Here is a 10,592-nt window from a genome sequence, read left to right as displayed (position 1 = left end):
TGGAGGGACACCCCAATGGCTGCCGTAGTAACACCCCCCCAGCTGCGCACCACCCCACCCCCCAAAGAGGACCGCGAGGGAACCCCGGGAAACCCGGCCCCGAGGGCAGCCGCGGACCAGAACTTTACAAAACTCAAAACTCAAATAAAAAAAACGGTCATGGGGCACGGGGAGAGTAGATCGTATACAGTATCCAAAAGATTGCCAAAGTCCAGCCAAGTATTCAGTATTTTGGTGGTTTATTGAACAACAAAGAGCTTCTCTCAAACAAGCTTTCAAATCTCCCAGTAAAAAAACATTCACCTTCCCCGGTGTCCGCCCCTCCTATCTAACCTGCCCATCTATATACACGTCACCCGGTGCAAAACTATCAACCTAGAAAAGTGAGTAATGAGATATATTAATAACACCTAAGGCATCAAACTTAATCCTATAATTACCTTCAATGAAATAACAATAAATTAATTGATTAGTTAGTAAAACTAATCAAATATACTAAACAATGTAAATAGCTCCAACAGCTCCAAAAATGACAGCGTGGCTGAAATGAGCTAAACTACAAGAGGCTGTAAAATAGAGGAGGACCTCACGTGGGCTTTGTGTCATAAACAGCCTATGGACACACCTTAAGAGGTTTATCAACAGACCTGCACGTTTCTTTAAGCTGCTGCAGATTGTAACAAACATTTCATGTCTGTAGTTAAAATAAAAAAAGTCCCGACACAGCATACATTATAAGAACATTTTAATCTTTATTAACACGCAACATTATAATTTACATCTGACAGTGTATGCTGATCATAACTTATAAACAAAACTGCATTACAGTGTATTCCATACATTCACATACAGTACCAAAACCATCGCTTGATGCTGTTTTTTTCATTCAAAATAAAAAACCTCGATACTGATCAGGAAAGAAAACATTCCCCGTTATTCTAAGGCTTTGGAAAGCCAGGTTTTGCATACTCAAGTGCTTCTGATGAACAAACTTAAGAAGTTCATGACAACATGAAATTGTCATGAATGTTTTCAATACTGTAAAGAATACACGCAAAAGTATGCATTGCTGCATTAGCTGTACATGTTTTGACACATTATGATGATAATATGAACAGACGTATAAATACATACAAACATGGGCCTTTAAAAAGTGTTGCTGTGCTATTCTACGTGAAAATTCCTTCATTCCCTTCAAAGTCCTCAAGTATCTCTCCGTTTTACTGAACTTTTTTGTCTTTGTCTGCCATCACTTCTGCAAGGTCCTCGGGTTGTATGGATTTCACTTTGCCCTCCATCTGTGTGACCCTCTGCTTCATCCTCGTCTGGCTGGAGGTCAACTCCGCCATCAGCTTGGCAAACTTTGTCTGCAGGTCGTCCAGGTTGCCCTGCAGTTTGATGACCTTCTCCTCCAAGTCTTTGGGGTCGGCGCCGGCGTTGGCAATAGCTTCGTCGATCAGGTTGTCTTTCATCAGGATGGATTTTCCCTTCTCCTCCAGAATTTTTTTGGCGTCAGGGTACTCAGTGAGAGCTTCCATCAAGTCATCTTTGGACAGGGCGAAGAGATCGGAGTAACCGACACTTCTGATGTTGGCTGTTCTCCTGTTGCCTGCTTTACTACCTTTGATACCCAAAATACTGATTTCCCCAAAGTACGCGCCGTCACTGAGCACTACGAACTGAGTGACTCCATCATCTGCCACCACAGCCAGCTTCCCCTCCTTGATGATGTACATCTCCCTGCCAATATCTCCCTTCTTACAGATGTAATCTCCAGGACTGAACACTTGCGGCTGCAGCTTGAGCACCAATTCAATCAGCAGACCTGCTTCACAATCCTGGAAAATACGCACTTTTTTTAGAGTATCCAAATGGACGTTGATGGCAATCTCGGCCCTCAGCTTGTCTGGAAGGTTCTTCAACACTTCCTTCTCATCGCAGGTCTTTTTCTCTGTCCACAGGTAGTCGAACCACTTGATGACTCTGGCCTCCAGGTCTTTGGTGACTTTTCGAAACTGCATGTACTGCTTAATGGAGTCGATCTTTGCCTGGAACTCAGCACGAGAGGCGTTCATGTTGGAGATCATGGCACCGACGTTACCCACGATACTAGCAAAGATGAGCACACCAGTGAGGAAGTCGGAGATCACAAAGAGGTATTCTACATCCCTGACAGGTGGAGGGGTTTCCCCGATGGTGGTGAGCGTCAGCGTGGACCAATACAAAGAGTAGATGTATTTTCTAGCCAAGCGGCCATGCTCCGGGTGGCTAATATTGGGATACACCCATGTATCAGTTCCAAAACCAATGGTTTTAGAAATGGCAAAGAACAAACAAGCATTCCAGTGGATAATAATGAGGATGTAAAGTACGAGGTTACTGATACGGAACATGTTGGGGAAGCTCGTTCTGGTTTCAGTCCGCTCAAAGAACTCAAACAGCCGGGAGATTTTGCAAAGACGGTTGAATCTGAACTCCGGGTTGTTGTAGCCAAATTTCAAAAACAGTAAGTCAGTAGGTATCATGGAGATGATGTCATACTTAAACTGAGACGTGGTTCTGTATTTATCTCTCAGTTTCTTGGAGTCTTTCACCAGAAGGCCTTGTTCCAAATAACCTGCAGGGGAAGACACAGAAATGAGAAAATGCAAATCTTGAACGACCACAAAAGAGTCTCTATAAACTCTGTCTAAAGTCTGACCTGTTCTCGCTCTGACGAATGTGTCTCCGTAGTAGATGAAATCTGCGGTGTAGTCCAGGACTAACCAGAGTCTTGTATACGTGTCCTGGAGTTCATTAAAACAGGCTCTAGAAGGAGGAAGAGGGAGAACATGTGTTAAAGTTCAAGATTGTAACGCTGATTGATGACAAATTTCTACAGCAGGTTCAAAAGATAATACCTGGTTACAATCATCATCAGGTTGTAAAACACGGGGCCTGCGATGATGGTCAACCATCTGTAGTACTGGTCTGCGGCTGGATCCATAATCCAGATCTCTTTCCTAAAAGCAACTCAGCGTCAGTTTAAACTGTTTCACTTCAACACTTCTCAGTCTCTAGACGTTCTGAATCTAAAGGTGTACTTACGGTGGCTCCTCCTTCTTTTTATCATCTTTCTTATCATCCTTCTTATCATCTTTTTTCTCATCCTTCTTCTCATCCTTTTTCTCATCTTTCTTTTCATCTTTCTTCTCATCTTTCTTCTCCTCCTCCTTCTTCTCCTCGTCTTTCTTTTCATCTTTCTTTTCGTCTTTCTTCTCCTCCTCCTTTTTATCATCTTTTTTGATCTCGTCCTTTTTGCTATGGACCAAAAGTTCCGTTTATATGGAGGTAGAATGAAGGGCCGGGCGGTCTATGAGGGTTTACTGGAGGTCTACCGGTCTAAATAAAGGATCTAACAGAGGTTCCACAGCCTGGGACTTCAGACTATAGGATTTGTTGGAGGACCTATTGCAGGTTGGGCCTCTGTCCACTAGAGGGCAACATAAGAGCTAAAGCCTAAGTACAACCTGCAAAGCAACTTGCAACAAAGTAATCCTTCAAGGAAGCGAAGGTTCAGAGGTTTTATCAGACTAATGCAGGAGGGGATCCAAAAGGAGTAAGGAGCAGGAGGATATGATCAACATCTAGGATTTCTATGCTATTATTATAGAGAATAACTACACTTCACAAGGTGCTAATAATGTTTAACAAGACCAATGATTACATTTTTCTACTTTTCTAATTCTATTTGACTCTATTGTCTCACACAGAGATGTGCACACTTACTCGTCTGTGTTGTTGCAGTTATTCATGTTGTATGTAGCCAGTGGCCACTTACTCGCAAGACTATGAAAAGGAAATGAAGACACGTTTTTTTGCTTGGATCTTTAAAGAACCCCCAAAATAAAAAGACAAACAAACAAACAAACAAATAAAAAAACAAAAAAATGGAAAACATTTAATTCTAGTCCCTTTTGTGGTGAAAACTGATTCTACTGAGAGTTTCAGGAGCAGGAAAACACCTAAAACAGGCCTTTTCCAACACAAATTCAAATCTAACCCTCTCTTCACACTCCCAATCATCCTCCCTCCCATCCTCATCGTTCTCTTATTGTATCTCTGTCCCACTAATCATAGGGCCATTAGGCCTTAGGGGTTCAAACCTGGGTGCTACTGCAGATCCCCATAGAAGTTTCCCTAAAACAACGCTAAGAAGTTTTACAGCACAAAGTTTAGCAAAATCAACACAATAAATATATCATCAATTAAAATCTTGTTGATTGTATGGTCCTTGTTGGGGAGTAACTCTAGGGATGCAACATACATTTATCCAATCAGATAATTTCAGATGTCTAACTTTCTCTGCCTATCCATTAAAACCTCATTTTAAAGTTAGCAGTTTTTATCTTTTGTTAGCATTTATTAAGCATCAATAAGTTATTTGTGTGATTAGCCAGTCTGGGCCATTAAACAACACTTAGCATTAGCTAGAGGTTGGTTGGTAGTTCCAATCTTTTTTTCAGTTGAAATATTTTTAATGAATTATCTTGGACACTGGGATGGTAACAGAACTTTATGTAATGATGACTGGCTAACAACACTTTATCCAAAGCCAGACATTAGTTTTTAGTTTTCATCTAATTTTCTGTTACAATATTTTGTTAAAATTCATAGACTTGACAGCAGTGAATTAAATTTGTGCCATGACAAGTCATTTCTACTGTATTGCTACATCTAGCCAAAATAAAAATAAAAAGCCTTGACAGATGCGGTTAGCTAGCACTTCCACCTTCTTATGTCTAATACTTGCTCTGAAATATGTTAAACTATTCAATGTAGAGAGACCAGCTAACCCTGCCCTTGGACTAACATTTTATTAGCTAGTGGTTAGCTAGCAGATAAAATGTCAGTGTTTTTAACATTTACTAAACTCTATTTTTTCATAACATTTATCCAAAAACAAGTTATTTGGAGTGACTAGCTAACCTGCCCATAATACCACAATTATCCATTTCAAACCTCTTTCTATTTTCTGTAAAATTGTAGTGACAAAATATATTGACCTCTTGGACGTAGAGGGGACAGCTAACACTCAACCATTAGCTACAGGCTAGCTAGCAGCTACAGCCTCTTTCCTGACTAAATATTTCTGTCAGCATTTCTTTGAAATTGGGGCAGTAAATGAAATGTATCCAACAACAAGTGATTTGGAGTGAGTAGCTAACCTGCCCATAAAACCACACTTAGCTAGCTAGCTGGTAGTTCCAAAGTTATTTTCTGTTAGAATATTAGTGCTAAATATATAGCTAACCCTGTCAACACAATAACACTCAAACATTAGCTAGCAGTTACAGTCTCTTTCCCATCTCTTTTTCATGTTTTAACTTTGTCAGTTAATTAAATGTAACTAATAATAAGTGCTTTGGAGTGAGTTGCTAACCTGCACATGAAACCACACTAGGCCAGCTGGCTAGCTAGTATTTACAAACTGGTTTCCTGTTAAAACATTTATTAGGAAATACATTGATCTCTATATAACTTTACACAATGAAATATGATTTAGGGAGACGAACTAACCCTGCCTTTATAACAACATGCACCTGTAAGCATCTGGTTAGCTAGCAGATAAAGCTCATTATATGTTACAATATTAATGTTTAAAAAATATAGAATTGTAGGCTATTAACTTAAGTACAACCATCCAATGATATGACCCTTGAAAGTTAGCTAGTGGTGATTTATTTCAATATGGTCATATAACTAATAAAAGATGTCAGACTCAGGAGTAGTAATTTGAAGTTAGCTACATGTTAGCTACAGTCCTTATCTCTTCTCTTGATTTCGTATTTGTGCTAATAATTGGATGTTTCATGTTTAAATATTTACTTTAACACTTAGTGAACTCTAGAGCAATAAAATAGATGTATAAAAGGATGTGAACTTTGGTGTGATGAGCCAGTCTTTCCCATAAAACACTTAACTGTAGGCTGGTGGTTAGCTAACAAAACAGTATTACAGTATGAGATTTTATTGCTAATTTAGCTGGCAAAAATGTTCTTAAATTCAAAAAGAAAATGTTGAAAAGGTCAAATAAATTCCTTTAATGAAAACCTCTGAAAACCCTCGAAGTTTCACATCTCTCAACAGCTTCATATGGGACTTTATAGTAATTCACACATGTTGAGGACTTCATCCAAATCCCTCTTACAGTGGTTACCAAGCCAAGTCATTCTGATTCACACAGACATGTGTCATATCCCGTCTTTTGTTACAGAGTGCATCATTTTCTAACTCAATTCAGCTCAGTTTGACTCCACAAAGCACGAGGAGTCAGCTGATCTCTGTGTTTAAGATTTATCATCACGTTTGGTGCATTTTCAAAAAGAACCACTCTCACATGGACTCCTAAAAATAAGATTTCATGGCACTGACATCACCAGAGCCACAACTCAACGGTCCAGTACTTACTTTCTTTTACGTGCTGTGTCGTTGTGGCCCAGAGACTGGGCGTTGCTGTCTCGACTGGAGGTGTCTTTGAGCTCAGGTCCTCTGAAGCGCTCCAGAAAAGAGTCATGCCTCTCTGTTTCAGGGTTTACTCTGTGAGACGCCCACGTTCGCAGCATGAAGAAGGCGTAAGAGAGCCTAAAGGGTTAGCAGGAGGTAGAACAGAACAAAGTGACAGGGACTACTACTAGGACTACTGGTCAACTAATTTAAAACAGACAAGGAAAACTATCCTTGTGCATGTATACAGCAAACCAAATTCCCCAAGTACCATTTCCCTAATTCAGATCATACAATGTTGTAATTATAGAACCACCTTACCTACAATCATAATATTAATGGATTGTTAGACTTTAAGCCATGCAGTGTTTGGCATCGCTTCACATCGGCCCTATGGGGCTTAGCACAAGCATTTCACAAACAGTAATGTGATGTGTGTGTAATAACAGACTATTTGGGGGTTTGAATTTGGACTTGGGAAACTTGGAGGACTTTAGAAGGTAATATATTAGTGCTACACCTACCACAGTTTGGGAATCAATGATCTATGAGAGCTTGTAAATACTAATACATGAGTAGAACTACCAATACAGTCCTGGGGATATACACTTTTCTAAACCTCTACATTTTAGCCTGTGGTTCTGAATAAAGTCAGATAAGTGTAACAGTCCATGAGATGAGTGTGTCTATGTTTGTGTACTGGATTAATCTATGCTTTTTTGAGGAATTCTGAAGCACTTTTTTTCACATTTTTACCTTTTGAGGCCTCAGAAAATCAGTAAAGTAGAAACATGTGTTTGCAAGAGTTCACAAGCTAAAGGGTTGATAGTATGTTGTGTTTTATATGCTTATCACATGTTTTACAAGCAGTAATGTGTCACATTGCAGTTAATAGAACTGAAATGCAATATTGTAGTAATAGCAGTAAAATGTCACTCTGGCTAAGGAGGGGTAGCAGTATAACACACAAAAATGGAAATGCTAAAGTAAAGTACCTTGAAGATGTACCTTATTATAGCATTATTGTAAATGTACATGGTTAAGTTCCAACACTAAAAGTAACACTACAAGTGTTTACCTGGCCATGGCCCCTGCACCCGTAAATAGGCCTCTGTGGGACTCTGATGACAGCGCTGTCTCAGTGTTTTCTTCACAAAGAGAGTGAGTCCTGCAAACAACAGAGAGGAAAAATAACACATGTTTCAGATCATGCCATCAAGAAACTGAGTCTTTCGTTGTGAGGCAGATGAATGCAATAAGACAATAATTGCAAAATGCACTTGTACATGTTTCGGAGCATAACTCGACTCTAAATATTCTTATAGTGTTGTCAGACCTGCTGTCCCCATTTTCAATGACAGCAAGCTCTTCATCAGATGTCCTGTTTGACAACCGCTGTCTTGAAAGAAAGGATTTTTCACTCCCAATTTTTGCCATGTTGTTGTTTTCGGCTCTGCTGGCCTGCAACACAGAAACAAAACAACAATGTTCACACAATGTTATTGTGAAGTATCAAATAAAGGAGTAGGGTTAAATACATTTAAACTTCTTCCTACAGATTTAAACTCAATTGTTGAAGTTTTTGCAGGTTTAATTTATTATTTTGTTTTCTTTCTTGTTGTTGCTATTTTACACATTTGATATAAAGACATCAAAACAAAGCGATGTAACAGGACGTCAACATTCAATTTTACACGTGAAACACCATACAGCAAAACTCAATCATGACCCTCATGTTGTTTGTTCAGTGAACACCACTTTTTTAACTGTTTGTCTGAGAGTAGCACCTAAAAATACCCCCTTATTACGTCCTTAACACTAAACAGGATCAGTGCCCTCTCTGAACGCTCAGCTGGTTTTTAAAATAACTAAGCTATGGCTTACAGGTAGACTCTGGTTGCTATGTTCAGTTGTGTGTGCAGCAGGTTAATTCTATTAGGGCACCACTTAAAGCACAAGCCAAACTGTATGAGGCTGAGGGCAACGACTCTTTCCAGCTTTGGAAAAAGTCTGGAGAAACAGCCAAGTCAGCCATATTGTCCTGTAAAGTCTCCTGGAAGTGCTTTCAGAATCTGTCTTTCTGCTTTGACACTGATGGATTATAAAACCACGTTATCACTCTTCTCACAATGTAACATGTAAATTCACCCTCCTTTTTTTAAAATGTTGCTTCATATAATATATATATTTTCCTGCTTATGGTAAATACTGACTCACTGATCTCTGGGGAACACCAGTGGTTGTAACACGTGCACGCATGTAGATTAGTGCTAATTCCAGGGAGTTAACCAACCCCCACTAAATTAAATCACACTGCCAATCACCAAGAAGCTGAGCGCTCCAAGGGTGAAAAATGGTAGAATCAACAGTTTGTCTGCACAAACGTGACTTACATAATCATTTTTTGGGACACTCAGCAAATTTGTAATGAAGTGCAATGAGTTAAATGTGACTTATGTTTATATTTTTCAATATTTATTTTTTTTTGCATTCAGACATGACAAGCACAAGCCACAGATGGCAGAATAATGGGAATATTGTGACGAAAAATGTGGAGATGTGTGCCTGCTTCTGCAACATGGGGAATAAATCAGTGCCATCAAAAAACGAGATGACAAATACAAGAAAAAGCCACATGAGGGCCTGTTCCTACATCCAACAACCATCAATATGAGAGGAATTTCATGATAAACATAGATCTGTATCATGTAGTGATGATACAAGACAGTCTGATGCTCTATAGTATTTATAGAAGTCAAAATGATAATTTATTTTGTTGTTTCTGTGTCATTCCTCACCGGCATAATGGAGGTTGTGTACCTGAGCAGGTCTCCTTCCCTAATTGATTTGTTTTTCCTCCAGAACTCATTAGCCTCATATAACCGACTTTTAAGTGTAAATTCACGTGTTGGTCTTTAATTGACTTAATTATTAATATTAAATCGCCTCAGAATGTGATCATATTATATATTTGCAGGCCTTCAGTAATCCACAACATGCAGTATAGGCCTATATATGACTTACAATTAAGTTTTATTCTTTTTTGTGTGCAATGTTTATGTTTTATTCCATATTATTTACTGAAGATAGCTAGTCTAAATATTGTTTTATTATATATGTTGCCTTGTCAGTCACCTGTCAGGCCTTTGGACAGCATTAAGGTATTTAAAGGTGCTCATTTAAACTGTTGGACAATAAAAATGTTGCTGCGACAGAATGAATGTCCAAATGTAAAGACAGAATAGAAAAACTGGAGATAACTTTAATAAAATATTGTTAAACATATTTAAACAACATGATTCAGGGTATATTATCAGGGATAACTGCATTTAGCAGATAACTCACCTGTTTAAAGCCTCTTCACATTGACTTCTTTAAGCCGACCGAGCACACGATTCTCCTGTGATTGCCTTTGTGTAATCCCATCTTCAAAAACAAATGTTGTAATCCACAGAAATATTTCCAATATCCGTTTGTCCGAACGAAGCGTCGCAAAAAATATCGATCATTAGTCCCTGCGGCTCTGCTGGATGAAGACGGTGTGGAGATCTGACAGGTCCCAGATCAGATCAGAGAGGGGAGGAGACCTGCTCATCCCGACAGTGGCTCCCTGTACCTGCCATCACTGTCCACAGCTCACTACAGACTCAGGCTGACCACACTGACATATTTACAAACACCATTTGGTTTTAACTATTGCAGAATGAACATTAACATTGACTTTTGAGATGCAAATTGTTCAATTTTTAAAAATATAATTTAAGACTACAAACAATATGCTAACTAAATGTATTTGAAGTTATCTGAAAGTGTATTAAACATCTTTGCTTTTTACTATTAGTCCCATAACTATTTGTTTTGGATGAAATAATGTTTGGATGTTAGACTCAAGACTAGCCATTATTGTACGTTAGCTAGATTCCCCAATGTTAATGCTTGTATTCCCGATTAACTATTCTTAAGTAAACTTAAGCTTTAGTTAAACAATTGTTACTTTTTACTGTTACCTTCATAATTATTTTTGGGATTAAATAATGTTTGGATGTTAAATTAAGGTGACATGAAGCGGCAACCTCCCGTCTAAAAATATCAGTCTAATACGGAGG

General features: G+C 38.8%; 1 protein-coding gene across 1 annotated transcript; it reads right to left on the bottom strand.

The window, feature by feature from the left end:
• Positions 1-765: 765 nt before the first annotated feature.
• On the bottom strand, positions 766-10,174 carry cnga3a (cyclic nucleotide gated channel subunit alpha 3a). Its single transcript, XM_034701684.1, has 7 exons — positions 9,832-10,174; positions 7,823-7,947; positions 7,565-7,654; positions 6,451-6,624; positions 2,901-3,002; positions 2,702-2,808; positions 766-2,617 (listed from the first exon to the last, which is right to left on the bottom strand). Exons 2-7 carry the CDS (start codon positions 7,921-7,923, stop codon positions 1,221-1,223), a joined length of 1,971 nt encoding a protein of 656 aa, XP_034557575.1. The 5' UTR covers positions 7,924-7,947; positions 9,832-10,174; the 3' UTR covers positions 766-1,220.
• Between the last annotated feature and the right edge of the window lie 418 nt (positions 10,175-10,592).

The sequence above is a fragment of the Notolabrus celidotus genome, chromosome 2, assembly GCF_009762535.1.
Source record: "Notolabrus celidotus isolate fNotCel1 chromosome 2, fNotCel1.pri, whole genome shotgun sequence".
Classification (NCBI taxonomy): Eukaryota; Metazoa; Chordata; class Actinopteri; order Labriformes; family Labridae; genus Notolabrus; species Notolabrus celidotus.
Note: the sequence above shows the minus strand (reverse complement) of the source record. Positions and strands in the feature narration are given on the sequence as shown.

Coding starts and splice junctions, on each gene's coding strand:
- cnga3a (XM_034701684.1), bottom strand. CDS start 7,923: ATGGCAAAAATTGGGAGTGAAAAATCCTTTCTTTCAAGACAGCGGTTG. Junction 6,625..7,564: donor GGTGCAGGGGCCATGGCCAG/GTAAACACTTGT, acceptor CTAACCCTTTAG/GCTCTCTTACGCCTTCTTCA. Junction 2,809..2,900: donor CTGATGATGATTGTAACCAG/GTATTATCTTTT, acceptor TCCTCCTTCTAG/AGCCTGTTTTAATGAACTCC.